The sequence below is a fragment of the Chelonia mydas genome, chromosome 18 (assembly GCF_015237465.2).
Source record: "Chelonia mydas isolate rCheMyd1 chromosome 18, rCheMyd1.pri.v2, whole genome shotgun sequence".
Classification (NCBI taxonomy): Eukaryota; Metazoa; Chordata; order Testudines; family Cheloniidae; genus Chelonia; species Chelonia mydas.
Window position 1 is genome coordinate 7,306,012 of NC_051258.2, and position 20,313 is coordinate 7,326,324.

Sequence of the window (20,313 nt, forward strand, 5' to 3'; positions counted from 1 at the left end):
AGTAGTTCTCTCCCCTCTCTATCTTTGGTGAGAGAAAGCGAGAACTGTCTAACAAAAGATGGTGAAGCAGAGGAATGAGGAAACAAGGATATAGCCCTAATCAGGCCCAGCTCTGACTGCAGTGGTCTTGAACAGGATTCTGGAGGAGAGTGAGCAGAGGGGGAAAACCTGGCTAGGTAATGGTAAGTGCCTGAGACAGGGCCATGCACCAGCTGAGCCTAAGAACGAAATTAAAGAAATTTCCTTGATCCCATTTTAATGACTTGACAAGCAGAGCAGCAAAAAGGCACTCGGAGCAAGAGGGCTACTCCGGCTTATTTTTAGCAAAGGGCTTTTTTATAGCTCACTTGTTCTGTACAGTTAATACACTCCAAGTTTAATGGATCTGTACTGGAGCGTTTCACGTGCGACTCCTTGGTGCATAGAAACACTTGTGTGCTTGGAGCACCTGTGCGCACAGCCACGAGTTTTGTATGTGGCACGTGGCACACTCACACGCCCCTTCCACACCTGCACGCACAGCACCGTCCCGCTCGCACGTTTGGACACGCTCGCACGCACGCACGAACAATTGCATCTCTATAATGCATTTGGGTGCAACGACCTTTTGAATGAAGCAATGTTCCCATTCAGAGGGAGGATCCAGCCCTGACGGTCTCAGCCCTAGGGGGACAGACCCTCAACAGCTGTAAATCAATGCAGCCTTTGACTTCACTGATGCTTCATCTATTTACACCAGTTAAGGGGCCGCCCAGGGGAACCTCTTACAGAACGATCTGTAGGACACTCTGCTCAGTCTCATGGAGTTTCCTGGCCTTTATGTGGGTTTTTGCTAAATAAGGGAGAATATGGCCTTGAACTTCACAAATCTAGCGTTATTGCTAACCAGTTGCAACAAGAGGTTGTTGAGGCTGAGAGCTTAGTAGCGTTCAGTTAGGGGTTAGGTGAGAAACAGGGCCTCTGATTTTCCTCCCATCCTGTTTCTGGGCCCTGGCAAGCTTGCCAAAGCATGGCTCCCATGTGGGATGGGGTTAGGGAGAAGAGAGGCAGATTTGGCCAGAGATCCTGGGAGACGACCGAGCAGCCAGGACTGAGGAAACAGGCCAAGTTCCATCTGTCAGTATGTCAACACTGCAAAGAGACACCCACCGCTGGCCCAGCTTGGGTGACTTGGGCTTGGGCTAAGAGGCTTGGGCTTGGGCTAAGAGGCTTTTGAATTGTGGTAGAGACTTTTCGTTTGGACAGCAGCCCGAGCTCTGGGACCCTCCCACGTTGCAGGGTCCTAGAGCCCAAGCTCCCATCTGAACCTGAATGTCTACACTGCACTTAGCTTGCGCCAACTGGCTTGGGCCAGCACCTGGTTTTTATTGCCATGTAGACATGCCGTGTATGTCCCATCCTCCTATTGGCTTGCAATGCAGCCACGCCCGTTCACACCACCCCTCGGCCGTCAGAGCCACCAAACCCCACAATGGCAGGCTTCTGCCAGGCTGTTCTTCCTTCAGGAGCCTCGGGCGGCTGTGCAGTGAGCTAGTGATATTCTCACGCAAGATAAAGCCCCTCATGGTTGGGTGCAGGCAGCGCTTTGGGAAGTGACATGGGAGAGGTGGAGAGATATCAATGTTTGAATGGTCTGAGCCAGTATGACAGACAGGTCTGAATGCTGACAGGGCATTCACGGGAGAGACCAGCGGAGGGGACCCCAGGTGGCTGCCTCGCCTCTTATGACTTATGTGCATGTACAACACATGAGTTATGAGGAGAGGCTGAGGGAACTGGGATTGTTTAGTCTGCGGAAGAGGAGAATGAGGGGGGATTTGATAGCTGCTTTTAACTACCTGAAAGGTGGATCCAAAGAGGATGGATCTAGACTATTCTCAGCGATAGCAGGTGACAGGACAAGGAGTAATGGTCTCAAGTTGCAGTGGGGGAGGTTTAGGTTGGATATTAGGAAAAACTTTTTCACTAGGAGGGTGGTGAAGCACTGGAATGCGTTACCTAGGGAGGTGGTGGAATCTCCTTCCTTAGAGGTTTTTAAGGTCAGGCTTGACAAAGCTCTGGCTGGGATGATTTAGTTGTGTTGCTCCTTCTTTGAGCAGGGGGTGGGACTAGATGACCTCCTGAGGTCCCTTCCACCCCTGAGATTCTATGATTTTATGATTCTCTTGCTGCCTTTGCCTCTTCTTGCTCTCTGTCCATTTTCCAGCATGCTCTGTTGTTATTTGACAATTGTTCCTTGTTAGTGGAGCAGCCACGCTGCGTGGCAGGGGAGAGTGTTGTGTCAGCACGGGGATGGTTAAGACAAGGGTCTGGGAGTCCTGGGTTTTACTGATTCCCCAGCACCATATTTCTTAGCATTCACCCCTTCTTACTACTCCCTCTGCTGGGTCCTCGGCAGCACAGCGTGGGTCCTAGCAGCTCTCTTGGCTGGGCTTTTCTTATTTCTCTACGGGAGGGTTGGACCATTTTGAAGGCAGCTAGTTAGAATCAGGGGAACAGTCCATCTCTCTGCGCTTTTCTACCAGGCGCATTTCTGCCGAATCCTGGCCCCCTGCCACCCTGTCACGTGAGACGATCTGTTCACTTCCGTTCAAAGTCTGCCACCAGGTAACAGCATCTCCCATTAGGGTCTGTTCAAGCCTAAAAAAGATTCCCAGGGGTCCCTCCAGGGGGAGGAGTACAGCTGTTCTTCGCAAGTACATTCCCCTTGCAGTTGGGTTTGTGCAATGGGCCTCTAGGATCCCACCTTCTCCGCCATCTGCTGAGACTGCCACTATTTCATGGGTGAGGTAATGGTCTGTTGCCGTGGAAGTGGCTATGATGCAGTCGGCTAGGGCACCAGGCACTGTTCGGGGTCTGAGCTTGCAAGGAGCATCCTCTTCCATTTAGATCTGCGCGAGGTTTCCAAGCTTCTAAAAGGACCCCATTCTCTCAAAGGGAACGTCTAGCTGACTCAGCCACGCTCCACCTGGCTTCCCCGTGTGGCTCCGTGTGGGGCAGCACCTTGCGTGGCTTCAACTCTAAGCCAGAGGTTGGCCCAGGTTCACATGAAAGGCCCATGGATCTTAGCCACACGGGACAGAAGCCAAGGCTGGGCTGGTCACTGAATGCCCAGCGGCAATGAGAGTCCTATCCCTGGCTCTGCTGCTCGCTCCCAGTGCGACCTTGGATCTGTCAATTTCCCCACCTGTAAATGGGGGGTAACCCTCCACCTCTACGAGGATGTGGTGAGGGTCGGCTCCCTGATGTCTGCAAACTCCTGCGGTGGAGGGTGCTAGAGAAAGGCAAAGGGTCCGCACGTATTCCGGTTCTAGCGATGGCTTTGAGGGCTACGTCAGGTTGTGGGCTGGCATGCACAGACATTACGACGTGTGTTTTGCAGCATGGCGCATGGGGTAATTAGGCAAGGATAAATCCCCATTAATGCTAATGGGAATTATCTGTGGCTAATTACCCCTTTGTGCTGCATCTTCAGTAATAGAAAGTGACTTCATCAAAGCCTGTGCAGGGGAAAGGAGCTTGTGTTTTCCCCTTTCCTCTGTGCGGGTTCAACTGCCTGCCCCAAAATGTAAACCCCACACCTTGCACACCGTGGGGAGGAGTTGGCTGCGAGGAACTGTGGGGAACATGTCTGCATTAGGGTCGGTATTCCGGGGGGACTAGCATCCCCAGCTGAGATCAAGGACCTAGGGTGCTGGGTGCTGCACATGCACATAGTGTTTCACTATTCCTGCCCCAAATAGCTTATTGCATAAATAGACAGGTGAGGCAAAGGCCTTCTCAAGAGCTCACATTAAATTAGTGCCAGAGCCAGGAATAGAATCCAGGTGTCCTGACTCCCAATCTGGGGCTTGAACTACTAGCCCATGCTGCCTTGAACTTTGCTAGCCTGTTCCTTTCTCTTACGGTGCAAAGCAGCCATCTCACCTGTGAAGTATCAGGGACCTGGGTTCTAGTCCCACCACTGACTTCTCCCAGGTTAAGGAAGGCTTCAATTGAGCTCCCTCAACTATTTGTTCAAGGAGGCGTGTATCGCCCTCCGGTGGCAAACAGCTGTATTTACACTAGTTGCAAAGTGACTCAGGCCACGGCTAGCTAGGTGGCTAGGCATACTCTATAGAGGACCAGCACATGCTGCAAATCCTAGCAGTTTGCTGGTTTTGGCCCAGCTCTGTTCTGTGTCCAGGTAGCAAGAACCCAAGTGAGGAGAAACAGAGAAAAAGATTCCCCATGGACTCAGAGAGGCAAAGCTTCTGAGTTTCTTGCAGCTTTAACGTGGCGATGGATGGAAGCCTGGGAAGGAAGTGGGAGGCTGCTGGAGAGACCAGAAGACTGCAGCTCAAAGACCAGTGCAGCCTCAATGCAAGGATCTGCACAATGTCCCTCACCAATTCATCTCCACCTGGATCTAGATGGACCCCAAGGAGAGGATATCTCACTATCACTGCCTGTTGTTCCTCAGCTGAGATTGCCAGCAAAGGTGCCAAGCAAGGTGCAGACAGCCATTCCCTAGGAACCAGCCTGAGCCCCTAACCTCATTTCACGTAGGGCCTCTAGATGGGAACGCGTTTTTGTCCTCTACAGATCTAAGAGGGCTTGGAGCTCGTGGCCTCAACCTATCCCCTGCAGGAGAAGAAGCTGTAATGAGCATGAGCCTTTCTTGTGAAGGGGCAGCCCCGAGAAGACCCCATTTTGGGAGTTGCTTCCCGCTCCACGAAGGGCATGAGGGAGGCAAAAGAGCAAAGCGGAGCTGTTTGCTGCTTTCTCTCTGCTTCCTCATTAATCTTGATTATGGAACCCTCATGCTGAAGTTAATTTTCTTGTAGATGCATATCAGTCATGTAGCTGGGAATCTCTCAGAAGCTAATGAGGGATCGTATCCTTGCCACATTATTACTCTGCTAATTAGTACACAGGCTTCTTCTGAAAAGGTCAGAAGAGAGACGGCAAGAGCCTTGAGATTTTACAGTAGGACGACATCCTCTCTTGTGTCAAAAGTAGCAAGAGGAACGTTGGAGACGCTCAGGTCCCTACAAGGATGGGGGACGAGGATGCCAAATTTGAATCTGGATTTGGAACGTCCCCAAAGCATGGTGGGGAGGGGCGTGTTCGAATTTAAGGCTTTGATTTAGGCTCATCTCTAGTTGGGACAGCTCTGAAATCTACAGCAGATAGTATACAGCTACTGTTTTAGCCATACCACTGTTAGGTAGGAGGTGGAGAAGGACAACCATGCTCCCAAATGGGTGACATCTTCATCCCAGGGTAGGGGCACGGGTCATCCTTGAATGGTTCCTGAGCCCTGCTCTCCTCCTAGAGCAAATGGCAAGGACACATGCAATTCACTCTAAGGAGGGGGAAAATGTGTCCCAAAAAAAAAGAAAAGAGTACTTGATTAAGCACTTGAGAACTGGCAGAAAAATGTCCAACTAAACTATTTCCTGTTGAGAAATGCCACTTTGTTGAAATCAATATGTTTCAGAAAAACATGTCTGTTCCAATAACATTTTCAGGTCAGAACTAGAGTGAGTGAACCCCAAATCTGGCACTGATCCAGGCAGACTGGGGATTTGAACCGGGGTCTCAGCCAGGGGTCCTGACCACCAGGCTATTGGCTATCCAGGGGTGGGGTGCTTCTTTCTCCTGTTGGTTCATGACATTTGCCAGAAGGTCTCATTTCTGTTCAGAGACGGGATGAATATACATTTCCAAACTTGACACTTCTTGGCAAGGGAATTGTGTTTTGCAGCCCACCCCGATCAGCACAGCACAGCGGTACCACCACGGCTGTCGATTCCCCAGCCGATCCAATGCTGAGTCTGGAGGCAGCAGGGGAAGGGGCGCGCATGGGGGCGGTAGGACCATGGTTGTGTTGGTAACTTCCAGTGTTTAGCATTTGCCTGAGTGTGGTTGTGGTTAGTCTCCTTTACGGGCTTGCTTCCATCCGCGATCGGGGAGAAGTGACACCACACGCTTGTCTCTGCAGACGACACACCACCCGGCTGCTGATTCGTTAATTCCACCTCACGCTAGTGCCCTGTTAGGATGTGGGGTGCAGCTGCCTTGCCCCATCCTGGGGATGGGCAGAGCTCACAGGGCCTAGACTGTGACTCATTGGGCCTGACCCAAAGCCCACTAAAGTCAATGGAAAAGACCCTTTTTAACAGTGAGCTTTGGAACCGCCCTTGTTCTTCACTTTGGATTGGACGCTACTCGGGATTGCCTGGAGCCATGGGACTAAGGCAGGAGGTAAGCTGGCAGATCTCATCCTTCAGCAAAGAGGCTTGCCCTGGGCAGCTGGTGGGGTGGCTTTGCAGCTTGTATGGGGGCGTGTATGTGTAACAGTTAGCAGGATGAGACGAGAATGAAAACCCCTTAGCCACATCCCCCATTTGAACTGGCCGAACATTTGAGTCCCTTCCACCTGGAACCCAGGACCCTGCTGATGTGAGCATGGTTAAAAGTAAATCATTTGGGCTCTTTTTTGTGGACACCAAACAGGATTATTAACAAGCTCCTGTCCCTAGAACCCTGGAGCTGACGATAACCATCTTGGAACAGGAGTGGAGGTTAATTTCCCAGCACATTCAGGGACTAGCAGAAAACAGACACACTTGGTGGTCTTGGTCTAGTTGCTGGTAGACGAGTATCCACACTTCCAAGCATCAGTACCAGCACCCTTAGCAGTGAGAGACTGAGTGGGACATATTGGGATTTGGGCCCCCAATGTAAGGGAAACCAGGCATCTAAATCCCTTGGGCAGCTTTGTCAATTTCCATCTCGGAGCCTAACATTAGGCTCCTAAATTTATATGTAGGCCCCTGGTTAGGTGGCTGGATTTTCAACAGGGCTGCAAACCCAGCAGCTCCCACTGACCTGAAAATCTTGACACAAAAGCTTTGCTCAGTCCTAGCGGGGTCACTCCAAGTCATGTATTGATTGATTGCACATCGGTGAGTGGCACCATGGCAGGAGCTTGCATTTTTAACAGGCCGCAGGTTTAAAACAAACAAAAGGAAGTATTTTTTTCATACAATGCACAGTCAACCTGTGGAACTCCTTGCCAGAGGATGTTGTGAAGGCCAAGACTATAACAGGGTTAAAAAAAACCCAACCTAGATAAGTTCAAGGAGGACAGGTCCATCAATGGCTATGAGCCAGGATGAGCAGGGAGGGTGTCCTGCACCTCTGTTTGCCAGAAGTTAGGAGTGGATGACGGGGGATGGATCCCTTGATGATGCCTTGTTCTGTTCATTCCCTCTGGGGCGCCTGGCACTGGCCACTGTCGGAAGACAGGATACTGGGCTAGAGGGACCTTGGGTCTGACTCAGTCTGGTTGTTCTTATGGTCACAGTTACAGCCTGTGTCTGTTCTAAGGATTCCAGTCTCCCCGGCTGCCAATCCAGCCCCTTTCACCAGCCACGAAATTCACACAAACTTAAAAACCAAGCAGAAAGCAACAAAGCCAGACACCCAATACAAGCAACGATGTTTTTAACCGGCACTTTACATCACTTACTGTCTACTTTAACATCCTGGGATTCGGTTGCTGCCCTGCACATTTCTCTGGGCGTGGGCTTGTACTACAGTAGTAAATCTGGAGACTGTCACACGTATTTTGCTGCAGGAAAACAACTACTGGTAATTCCTTTGAAATGTTTTGGGACAAACATCTACATCTCAAACTTCTCCTCTGCACTCCGGGTCGCTGTTGTGTCGTAGGGTTAGGTCATGCGGGAGCTCTCCCAGGGAGAGGGCAGCGAGCGAGAGCCACGCCATGCATTTGCAAGGAGACCCCAAGTTGCGTCACGCTCACTGGGATCTGGGTTTCTCGCTATGTGATCAGAGGTTTGTGGTTCTGTGGTTAATGCACTGGACTGGGACTCGGGAGATTTGGGTTAGATTCCCAGCTCTGTGACAGATTCACTGTGCGATGTTGGGGAAATCACTTGATTTGTTAGTAAAGACGCGAAGAGCAGCTAGGGCAGAGCCTCCTGGAGTGGCCAAGAACGAACAGAAGAGCAAGGGTTTCTATTCTACAGACGGAGGCCCTGTGGGATCCAGCACCCAGAGGTCCCACTGGTTGGTTCTCAGTGTGTTTCATTGTCTGGATCACCCAGGAAGGTCTCTGCTGACACACTTGAGAGCAATTGTGACAGTGAACCACAGAAATTCCATCCTGGACCTGAGAAACCTTCCTGACAAAAGTTTTGTCAAAACTGCCTGTAGGGAGCCAGGGTGGCTCCCCCCCGAACCAGAGGGTAAGGAGCCACCCTCTGGGCCTGAGCGGGCGGGGCCAGGCCAAGCTTCCGCCAATCCCCGGAAGGGGAAGGGTGGGACGGGAAGTACATAGGGCGGGGCCCTCTGCCCAGTGAGGAGAGCACCAGGGAGGGAGACAGACACAGGCTGCCGGCTGCTCCCTTGCAAGCCTGCTGCTGACCCAGGGGAGGCCCTGGGCAAGGAGGAGCCTGACCGGGGGGAAGGCCTGTGGCAACCAGGGCTGCCGGCCGCTGAATACCCGGAGGAACCGGGGCTGCCCGCAGCGGATTACCCGGAGGAACCGGGGCTGCCTGCGGCGGATTACCCGGAGGAACCGGGGCTGCCGGCCGCTGAATACCCGGAGGAACCGGGGCTGCCGGCCGCTGAATACCCGGAGGAACCGGGGCTGCCTGCGGGGGATTACCCAGAGGAACCGGGGCTGCCGGCCGCTGAATACCCGGAGGAACCGGGGCTGCCTGCGGGGGATTACCCGGAGGAACCGGGGCTGCCGGCCGCTGAATACCCGGAGGAACCGGGGCTGCCGGCCGCTGAATACCCGGAGGAACCGGGGCTGCCTGCGGGGGATTACCCGGAGGAACCGGGGCTGCCGGCCGCTGAATACCCGGAGGAACCGGGGCTGCCTGCGGGGGATTACCCGGAGGAACCGGGGCTGCCGGCCGCTGAATACCCGGAGGAACCGGGGCTGCCGGCCGCTGAATACCCGGAGGAACCGGGGCTGCCTGCAGCGGATTATCCGGAAGAACCGGAGCTGCCCGCAGCGGATTATCCAGAGGAGATGGAGGATCCGGAGCGACCTGCCTGAGAGAGACCGGGTAGGAAGTAGCCCAGGGGCCCAACTGCACCGTGGGGTGGGTGTGTTTGGTCAGCAGGTGCGGACGGCCCCGCTGACCCAGCGGCGGGACCTTCGCCTCCCGCCACTGTCGGGGCCCTGGGCTGGAACGCAGTGGAGTTGGGTGGGCCTGCGTTCCCCTCCCCCGGCGCCCCCCCGGCCCGAGGGGCGCGCGCCATTGACCCTTGCCGGCGCTCCCCGGCCCGAGGGGCGAGCGCCATTGACCCTTGCCGGCGCTCCCCGGCCCGAGGGGCGCGCTACGGACTCCGGCCGGCGCACCTCCCCGCTAATTCCCCAGCGCCCGGGAGGTGGGGCCGAGGCCTGCTACAAAGACCATTGCTCTCCATCGCCCCTAGGGGCTCGGAGGACTGACCGACACCCGTCACACTGCCCCTTTTGCAGGACAAGTATCGGATTTGACGAATTGCCATTTTCTGACCTAAAAATAAAAAAAATCCCAACCCGCTCGAGACCGGACTCATTTGGGTTGTTAAGGAGCCCACGGTACTTTCTGCAAGAGAAGGCGTGAGAGCTCTCGCCTCCTGGCCCAACCCCCAGTTCAGATGACGACAAGCAGCAGGATGATTTAAATACCCTACCACGGGGCATGTGCTCTTCATTTCCTGCCCGAAACATTTCAGCATCCCCGTAGGCTGGCTGCATTTCAGTGCCGGGCAAATCATCTCCAGCCCATAGATGACTTCTGGGCACGAGGTGCAGTCTAAAAATAAAAACAACAAGGAGTCCGCTGGCACCTTCAAGGCCTCGTTGTTTTTGTGGATACAGACTAACACAGCTACTCCACCTCCCATTAAACAGAAATAACGATGCTTTATTTTTAAAATCAGAGAAGTATGAGGTAAATGGTGGTTCAGTGCTGGGTACTGACGGGGTGGAGATATGCCCCCTAAGGAGACATCTTGGAATGCCTTCTACAAAAGCTAACGGAACCATGTGGGTCAGGCATGCTTGGTTATCCGGACACAATGGATTTACCATCATTCTCCGATTTGCTCGACTCAGCCTTACGTCAGAGTCAGTTCCGTGGGCACGGGCAAGTGTAGGTTCTTTCACAAGGCCATATTTGCAGTGAATTTACCAGCACCTTCCCTGTAAAGCGTGGAGAACTTGGTACACGACGGACATGGGTTTGCATGGAAGGCGCCGTCATTGTCAGCCCCCTCGCCAGCCCCCTCGCCAGCCCCCAGGCTACTCTGTGGTTAATACCTCAGCATCACAAAGCGTGAAAGATCAGTTTGTTTCAGGAACGGCTCTCTGGAGCATTCCCTCTTCATCTGAGGGGATGTTTATTTTTTTTATTTCAGAGAGTAATGCAGTCATTAAGAATTAATCTGCCTTGGGTTTGCAAGTGTGGAGAAGCAGCCAGAACACAGCTTCCACGGCCCCATCTGTATTTCAGAGCGGCAAATATTCCAGACCACACAGGTTGGGAGGGGACAAGTTTTCCCTCTAATTTGCCCCCTAAATTTTCCAGAGAAATATCCCTTTTCTTAAAAAAAAAAAATCCAGTCTCACCAAAATAACTAGGCGATTTCAGATGGAAGGAGCAGTCCAGGGCAGCTAGGGTGGGCGGTGGCCCCAAACCCTGCCTCTGCGAGCCATATGCACTTTGGCTCCCTTGGCTCTTGGGAGCCGATGGCAGTGAAGAAACGTGCAGCCCCAAACACAGCGCTCCCCAGTGTGGATTGCTGTCATCAGGGGTTAAAGAATGAGAATGGGGTGGCCCCAGGGCTTAATTTGTGCCAGGACTGAGCCCTGGCATCTCCGGGCTTGGCAGTCCATAGCCCCTGCACCTCTGGGCTTGCTGTGTCCGTTATGAATGTAAAAATCCTGCTTGAGCCCCGGCACCTAATTGCATGAGCCCCGGCACCTCTTTCATTATAAATGAAGCCCTGGGTGGCCTCTCTCTCCCTAAAACAGAGCCAGCGCTCCCCATTTTCACGCCGGCTGGAGTAAGCGGGGCTCCCCCGCAGCACCCTCTCCTCCTGGGCTGGACCTCGTGGGAGCTCCCGCTCCTGTTTCAATCCACTGTGACCCCCCTCCCCCACAGCTGTAGCTTCCCCCACGGCCCTGGGCGCAGGGTTTAGAGGAAGCCACGGCAACCCCAGCCGAACCTAAGCCTGAACTGGGCTGCAGCCAATGCCAACCAGACAGGCGCCTTTGTACTCCCTCCACTTCCTTTCGGAGGGGAATCCCCTGCCGTCCCTGGGCAGGGAAAGCTGGGGTCACCCGCTCCCTGAACCAGAAGAGCTGCCCCCGGTGACAGCCCTGCTTTGACACCATAGCACTGGGCTCTGCACTTGGAAGGCTGGGGAGGTGGGAACCCTTTTAGCAGTTGCTACCGGAGCTGGGGAAGCAGAGAGCTGAAAGCCGCTCTGGCTGCACCTTCTGTATCCTTCTTGCTCCCTTGTGGACCCAGAGGGTCTCTGTTTCTCTGGGCTGCAGTGACGGACAGGCCATAGTCAAAACTGTCCCCACCAGGCAGGAGACTCTGCTAATGGGTTCCGTTCCTTCTTGAGTCTGGCCAGCCGGGGGCAACAAAGGCAGGGAGTCAAGACCTGTCCAGCTGTCATGAAAAACAGATCAGTCTTCAAGCTTGTTCTTTGCTATTTACCTCACAACACAAAATAAGGAGCCAAATTCTTTGCTGCTGCAACTCCGCTGGAGTCAATCGAATTACGCGAGGAAAGAATTTGGCTCGTGTTCTGCAGAATAAGCGTCAGCTACATAGAAAAGGCCCTTCTGGGCAAGAAGAACAGGATGCCCAAACTGTTCAGGAATCTTTCCAGTCCTTGTCTGCTAATCCACCTCCGTGGAAAGAGGAGACCCCACTTGCTTGCCTTCCTGTATGTGCAGGCAGTGTCTGGTTTCACATTGCATGTGTGTGTGTATGTGTGTGTGTGTGTGTGAGTGAGAGAGAGTGAGAGAGCTTAAACAAGTCCTCTTTTACATCATTATTTATCAGGCAGATTCCACCAAAATCATAAGAGCATTAATAATATCTGCATGTTCACTAGCAAGCCGGCACATTTGCCTTCCCTTAAAGGACAGTGTGACTTTCCCAGGGTGAAAACCTTCCTTTCTGCATCTCTAATTCTGAGCCAGTTCCAGAGGATTTTTTTTTTTTTTTACCTGCTGTTGACTTTGCCGTCTGCTTCTCGCAAGGCCTCTTTTATAAAGGAATGGTGAACAAGAGAGAACTGATAGGAGGAAAAACAAGCAAGCCAGGAAAGGATGGCGTAGACTGGTCTGTTCAGAGTGCCCATTTATCCATTGAGGTGTATTAGAGGGAGACTCCCACAGCTCTAACTGATTGATACAAATTGTATCTCTCTGAGAGACATTAAAAACCCAGCTGCCTGGAGAGAATGCTTGTATAATGGTGGAGAAACTGAGCACAGGTATATGGATAAGGAGGAGAGGGGGAAATGGCGTATGCCAGAGGATCCCAAGCCTTTCCCAAACTGACCAGCTGCAAGCAGGAGGAACAAGATGAAAGGTGAGATGGTCACTAAAGAACCCAGCCATCCTGCACTCTGTGTGACATCCAGCTTCTGAATTCCAGCTCTATCCACGCCTGTCATCAGTTTCCCTTTTGTAACGAGAGAAGGGCCTGAGTCCTGAAGTTAGGATCTGGAATTGAATCCAGCTCTGAAGATAGTGGGTGTTTTGGACTAGATGCCCTGTTATAGAGAGAGACCCAAATTTTGATCTGGTCTCCCAGATTTCAAGGCCATTTGGATTGGGTGTTCTGGTTCGTTGTATTACAGAGACGGGCCCAAGCCATGGTTTGGATCAGGATTTCCTTAAAAGTTAGGGGGAAGGTTCAGAACTGGTGTTCCAACTGCCCTCCATGCTTCTGTGTGAGAGCCTGCCTCCTGGTACAAGAAATGCCTAGTACACAGCAAAGATGGCAAAGCTGGAGTATGTGGCATTAAACACCTGCTGATTATGGTACCAAACCTGTGAAATCTGGGGCTTAAGGAGGCCTTGAGACAAACACTGGCTGAAGTTTAGGCTGAGCTTGGTGATGTTATAACTGCTAATAATATCTGCAGCTCTGCAAGCTCACACTGTGATAAGGGACATCAGACTTCAAGCTTCAGGGTGGGAGCTGGTCTCGTGTGGGAGTCAGGAAGGGATTTTTCCTCCTATGGTACCAGACTTCAGAAGTGACAAGAAGCATTATGGATCAGCTGGCTTCTTTTACAGGATCAAAGCTGTGGCCAGTACAGGTTACAGGACTAGCTGGAGCACTGGGCTCATCCATTACAGCAAACCCTGTATTTTTATTTCGGAGACAGGCCTGCCGCACAGCTCAGAGCTGAACCACGCTGCAGTAGAGGGAAGTTTGGATCCACATCTTAACTTCACAGCTCAGGAGGAGCAACCCCCCACCCCACCCCAGCAGCTGCCAGTCCAACTGGCATTTCACCCACTGCAATACCCTCTGCTGGGGGGTACCTTCAGGGCAGCCGAGCCACGTGGCCTGTTGGAAGGGTGCACAGGTGTGCATTTGTGGAGCTCTCCCGGCACATCTCTTATCACGTTTGGTGGTATCCAGAGTGGCTCATTTGGTGTCAGATGTTTCCCTGCAAGACCCCATTCTCATTGCATTTGGAAGCCCAAATGACTGCAGCTTTCTGCCTATTTTAGATACTTATGACTCCCATTACCATGCTTCCCAAGCATGGATTTATCCTCACAGCACCTCTGTGAGATAGGGCAGTGCTATTAGCCCCAGTGTATAGATGGGGAACTAAGGCATCTTGCCCCAGGCTAGGGACTTGCCCCAGAACAGCAGGAATTTGAACCCATGGTTTCCCAAGTCGCAGTAAGGTGCCCCTAACCATTGGACCATCCTGCCTTTCAACAGTCTGTTCTAAGTGGCTCATTCTGAAGACAGAGCCTCAGACTTCATTATTTTCTTGCCACGCTCTGTTTCTTTATACTCGTGTCAATACAGACATGCAAGACCCAAAAGCTACAGCAGCATCTCACTGGCAGGAGACCTGCAGAACTGTCAAATCCATGATCAAATAAAATTAGACCTCATTAACATACAACCTTTGCCTCATTCCTTTGCAATATGTAACCAAGGCTTTCACTGGAGGATGAAAAAGGGCAGAGAACCCATTTCACTCTAAAGAATTTTAAGAATGAATTGATTTCTCTTTTTCCCTTTAGACATTGATATATTCTGGGGCTGGTTTTCAGGTGGTTGGCTTATTTAAAATATAAATCTTAACCGAGAAGATTTAAAAATCATGATAGCACTTACAGTGGTTTTCCACCATGACTCTCAAAGCATTTCAAAAGGCATTCATACACTACCATGAAGGCAGTTTAAGAATCTGTGTATAATAGAATAGTGCAAAGGTGTGTAAATGTCATTATACATATTTTCCGGATGGGGAAACTGAGGCCATACCTAACTAAAAGTATGATTTTTTTTAAATGTGTGGGGGAGGGGGAATAAAGACTCTCAATTTGATTTAAAGCTGGCTATATTGATTTGGCTTTGCTGGAGCTGAGTGTCTATATAGATTGTTTTGCACAGGTTTGACTACAGCGGGTTTTAAACAGAGTTGAAGCTAAACAGAGCAACTTTGATAAGTGTATAAAATAACCAGTGGCCTAGGGAAGGTATAGCGGGAGCTTCTGTTCTCCCTGTCTCATAACAAGAATGAGGGGACAGTCAGAGAAATTAAAATCTGATCAAAGGAGGTACTTTGCCACACAATGCATAATTAGACTGTGGAACTCTTGCCCCAGGGAGGATTTGAGGCCAAGCACATAGCAAGATTCAAAGAGGGATTGGACATTTATATGGGTCACACAAACAGCCAGAGTTTTTTGTTAGCGTTAACTATATATATATATAGGGGGGGGGGGGGGGAATGTTAAGCCTTGTGGTTTAAACCAATTTCTGATTATTAGAGATTGGGATGAGACCTAAGGCTGGGGGTAGATGGTCCCATACCTTCCCACTGGAGATACTTACACCTTTCTCTGATGCATCTAGTGCTGGCTATTGTCAGCCAGGCCCCTGGGCTACATGCCCAGGTCTGATCCAGCCTGGCAAGGCTGATGTCCCTGTATATAGATGAGAAGGGGGCTGTCTCACCCGAGACAGGTGGGGTGAGACAGCATGTCAGGGGCACAGCCAAGAACACAGCAAATGTCTCCTCCCTCCTAGCCCAGTGTCCTAGTCCCTGGACGTGTTAGGCAGAAACGTCGGAAAGGAGCATAAACAGAGGAAGTGCACAGTAAGTGTAGATTATAGCCATTAAATTAAAAACATCCCCACCATCCACCGGTTTTAATGCTAAAATAGCGACAGGCAGAGCAGAGCCATTAAATTGTCATTGAGGGTTAGTATTTGCATCTTTACTCAGCCTTTCTTGAGGCAGAGAGGAGAAGGTGCGGCAGGGCCAGCTAAGGACACCATCAGATTGAATGCAGAATTGCATGGCTCTCATTCTTAAAGCAAACATGTTTGCACAATCCACTCCACTTAATTGGGAAATCCTCTTAATTGGGCCATCTTCCAGGGAACAGATTTCAGCTCAATACTGTAATGAACAGCCAACTGTATGTGTGCACCACTGCCCTCCACTGGCTGGAATAAGGAACTGCTCAGCTGTGTGTCTTAGGCCCTATACTGCTAACAGCCCAGAGGGTTTCTCCTGTAGTTCAAGTAGTGGTTTTGAGCAAGAGGACATGGTGCTGGGGCATTCTGAAGAGAAAAATGGTGCGACCAAGTGAGAAGCCTGGCATCCAAGGTGCTGTGGATTTGTTACAATACCAGTGACAGAAAGTCTGGTAAGGGGATAGAAAGTCTATTGAGGGGGGACACCTGCTTTTATCTGTTTAATATATTCAAAGTGGGGTGGGGGACATTTATGGGCCCCCTAGAGTAGAACTGTTGAAAACACTTTCTAATGAAAAATGTTTTCACTAAAAAGTAGGGTTCTGTCCAAAACAATTTTTCCCCCATGAACAAAATGTTTACAACAAAACTGTCCAGGTTGGTGTTGAGAAACCAGGGTGCTAGAAAACCAAAGGTGTTTTCTTTTCAGCCACAGGTTTAAATTAAAAAAAAACCAACTTTCTGTTTTGTAGAAAAAGTTTTGCCAAAAACAATTGGTTCTCTTCAGAGTTTTTCACTGGGGAAGAAAAAATCATTTCCTGACCAGCTATGCACAATAATAACAGACTCCAGGAATTCTGCTACCCAGCCCTGCAGCTCACAGGAGCAGGCCACGCTGCCTCAAGAGCAGGGGATAGAACCCAGGATTTCTGCTTCTGGCTTTCCCCTTCTCTGGTGCACTAGATTCTTAATTCCCTCCCGCTTGCAAGAACGGAACCTGGGCCCCTAGCTTCTAGCCCCCTGTTCTACTGTAGACCACAGACTCTGAAGGGCTAGCAATAGAGCCCAGCAGGCCTGCTTCCCCCTGCTCTAACCACTAGGCCACAGTGCAAGAACTAGATCTGCAATTCAGGAGCCCAGCTTCCCTTTTCTTGACCCCAGTCTCTTCCCACAGCTGGGCATGGAACCCAGGAGTTCTGTCTCCCAGACTCCCCCCCCCAACTACTAGGCACCACCCCCCTTAAAGAACACACTTTTTCTAAAATAAAAATAAAGCCCTGGGCTCATTGTGTGAGGCCGGGGAGTGCAGGGCAAGGGCCACCTTTAAGAAACCCCAGTGGATTGCTGCACGCTGGCCCAGTTCGCAACTTCAAATCAAAGGGGCCATTGAACCGATGCATTGAGGAATTCGGGGCTCTTGGCAGCGTGAGTCCTGGGGAGGGGGAGGTTATTTACCAAACCCTGCAAAGAAGGGGATTAGAACGGAAACTGCTGGCACAATTTTCACTGGAGCGCCCCGGGGCTCGCTAATCTCTGGCTCTCCGCTACCCGTGCCTGGCTCTCCATCTGCGCGCCTGGCCCGTGCCAGCCACGGGCGCTGACCGGGGAGGCTGAGCCGGGGGAGATCTGTATTTTTTGCAAGCCGGGAAAGGGTTAAGCAGCAGCCGAGGGTGGGGGACGTGGGGAAAGCAGGGGGGAGGGTGATCTCTGCCGTGACTCTCTTGCTGCAATAAATCGGCTTAAAGGACGGGAGCGCAGAAGCCAGGGAGGATTAGAGAAAAGTCTGTCTGATACGCACACGCCGGAGAGGGAGCGGAAGGGGAGCGGAGTGGAGATTTCCTCCAAAACTCGGGCAGCTGATTTGGATTCCTCGGGCAGCCTGCGCGCAACGAGAGACAGAGGCGGGCGCGCCACCCAGGTGCAGCGTCTCCTGCTTGATTCGGGCTCTGCCTCCCCCCTCTCCCCCCCCTTCGATCCCCTCCTCCTTCCTCTTCCTCCCCCCGCCACCCCGGACTCCAGCGGGCCGCGATGTTTGACCCACGTCGCTGTCCCGTCGTCCCCAGCCCTCCCATGCCCCTCTCCGGATCGCCCTGCGGAAAGCTGGGGCGCTTCTGAACCAGATGGAGTTTTTTTTCCGGGGGGCAACATGCGAAAGATGAACTACCTGCTCCTTTGCTTTCTACTTTGGGACCTTCTGGATGCGGTGCTGGGTGAGTGACCCCCCCCCCCCCGGGGGGCTTTGATTCCAACCCCGAAAGGAAAGAAGGGGGGGGGGGTCAGGTTCCCCAGCTGGTGTAAATCAGAGTGGCTCCAATCAAACCTATGGGCTTGCTGGGGTAAATCGGAGCGAAGTATTTAGCTCCAGGGGAGGATCTGCCCCCCGGCTTAATTTTGTAACGCACTTGCTCTGGTTCTTGGATACTTTCCTGGGTAGTCTCTCTCTGTGCAGCCCTTCCCTTAGGCGAACAGTGTTTTGGTTTCGTTGGGGTTTGGGGGCGAGGGGGGCTGCACGGGGGGGGGTGGTTTCGTTGGGGTTTGGGGGCGAGGGGGGCTGCACGGGGGGGGTGGTTTCGTTGGGGTTTGGGGGCGAGGGGGGCTGCACGGGGGGGGTGGTTTCGTTGGGGTTTGGGGGCGAGGGGAGCTGCACGGCGGGGGTGGTTTCGTTGGGGTTTGGGGGGCTGCACGGGGGGGTGGTTTCGTTGGGGCCGGGGGGGCTGCACAGGGGGGGCTCGTTGGGGTTTTGGGGTGGGGGCGTTGTTTCATGCCAGCCCTTTCCCTCCGCTTCGGCTGGCGGGTGCAGAAGGCAGGTCTCTCGCGCTGCCAGTCGCTCCCCGGTGGGAAGAGGAGCGACAATCACGGCGCATTGTGGAGTGCTCGTTACAAATAATAACCCGCCGATTGCGGCTGATGAGCCGGGGGCCGGGGTTCGTCCTGTGCAAACACAACCGCCGCCGCCAACTCTGCGTGCGTGGAAGTCAAACCCGCCCGAGTGATTTACAAAGTGGGGGTCGCAGAGAAATAGCTGGTGCGCAGAGCCCGCCACTCAGGGTAGAGAACGGAACCCCAGCAAGGGGAGCTGGCTTTCTGCTCTAGCAACAGCTCCCACTCCGGAGCGGCACCTGTTAGGCGTGTAAACCTCTGGCGAACAATCCGGATTGAGTTCGGCTTAAAGGGATGGGAGCAAAAAGGCTTGGCCTGGGGGCTGGCAATCGGGTCTGAGAGTGGGGCTGGCAGCAGCGCCCCCCTCCCCCTGCAATCCTCCGCCCCTTCACACCCCCTTTTCCTTTCCGCCTAAAAGGAGCGGCGGGGGAGGGGGAACTAACCGGTGTCAGCCCAGGGCAAGAGGCTTTTAAATCTCAACCAGCCCTTTCCGTGGGCTCAGCTGCCCTGCCACGCTGCGGAGCTTCCTCCTTGGCTCCGGCTGGGAAGAGGCTGGGGGGGGGTTCAGGTGGCCGATTTGCCCGCTGCTCGGTCGGGGTGTTTTTTGTTTGTTTGTTTGTTTGTTTGTTTTTAAAAAAACAAAACCAGCCCTACGCTGGGGCCGGGGTGTCTGCAATGCGATCGCGGGGAAACGTGCAACCTCTCCTGTGCAATACCCAGCGCCTCGGGGGGGGGCACGTCCAGTGAGCCCCCAGGCTGAAGGCTATCCTGGTAGCAGGGAAGCAGAACCCTCCCGGCACAGCTGGGGGGGGGGGGACCCGTCCGGTCCCCCTGGAGCCGCCCGGTCCATGGAGATGCCGGGTCCATGGACCGGAGAATGCGCTTGACAAAGAAGGCTCGTGTGTCCCCTGCCCGGGGTGGCTCGGCCGCTGGGGGTGAGCCGGGGGGTGTCTCCTCGCTGGGTTCCTCTGGGGGCCCTGGCAGGGCGCTAGGCGGGAGCTGGAGCCTTGCTGGCTCAATGCTGCTCTCCCCGGTGTATGTCGCCCGGGGGGGGGGGGGGGGGGGAGCCGCCCGGGGAGCGCCCCCGGCCCTGCTGGAGATGCGCTTTTGGGGGACACCGGCTGCGGCGATGCTCGCCCAGATCCGAGAGGGGGCGCCCTTGGCAGCCGGCAGAGGCCGCTTCTGGCGCGGGCTGCCAGCCAGCCTGGCTAAGTTTGCAAACTCCGGCGGGACCCGCAAGCGGCTCGGCTGGGTTCACACAGCAATTCGGTCTGCGCCCCCCCCCCCCCGCCTCTCTCGGGGCCAGGCCGGCCGCTTTGTTCTGGGAAGAGGGGTTTGAATAATAGAAGCCCGGCTGGGCTGGGACCTTCTTCTTTCAAGCGGGCCCCGGGATGGTGAAAATTTAATAGCCAGGAAGCCGTTTCATCTGCCTCCAGCTCGGCGCGGCGCTTCCCAGTGCGGGTGGGGGGCTTGCCCTCTGCCATCGGCCGAGCGAGTCAGCCCAGGCGGCTGGCTGGGCCCGACACTGGAGGGGGCTTTGCAAGGCGCGGTGCAGCGTCCCCCTATGGCAAGGCAAGGCGCGGCTAGCGCGTTAGCCGGAGATCCCCCGGCAGGACGCCTGGCTGTGCCAGAGGCTGCCTGCATGGCTGGTTTGTTACCTGTGATACCCAGTGTGTGTAGGGAGGGTGCATTTCCCAGAGCTATGGGGCTGGCCAGACTGGGATACCGCCCCAGTGTAAGCGGGGCACACCTGGCTGGAGCCGGCAGGTGGCCCTGGGGGAGGAGGGGGGCTGGGATCTACTGGCTGCCCGTTGGCTAGGGTAGCATTTGATGCGTGTTACCAAGCACGTTTGCAGCGGTGGTGTAGCCATGTTGGGTCTGGGGCAGGAGGGAGACACGGTGGGCGAAGGGTTTTACTGGGGCAACTTCA

The 20,313-nt window shown here is 53.5% G+C and overlaps 1 protein-coding gene across 1 annotated transcript in view; it reads left to right on the top strand.

Moving 5' to 3' along the window:
* Nucleotides 1-17,120: 17,120 nt before the first annotated feature.
* IGSF21 (immunoglobin superfamily member 21) overlaps nucleotides 17,121-20,313 on the top strand; it is a 258,358-nt gene continuing 255,165 nt past the window's right edge. The window contains exon 1 of the mRNA XM_037881422.2: nucleotides 17,121-17,713. Within this exon, the coding sequence (XP_037737350.1) occupies nucleotides 17,650-17,713 (64 nt within the window). The 5' untranslated portion in view covers nucleotides 17,121-17,649. The remainder of the gene's footprint in view (nucleotides 17,714-20,313) is intronic.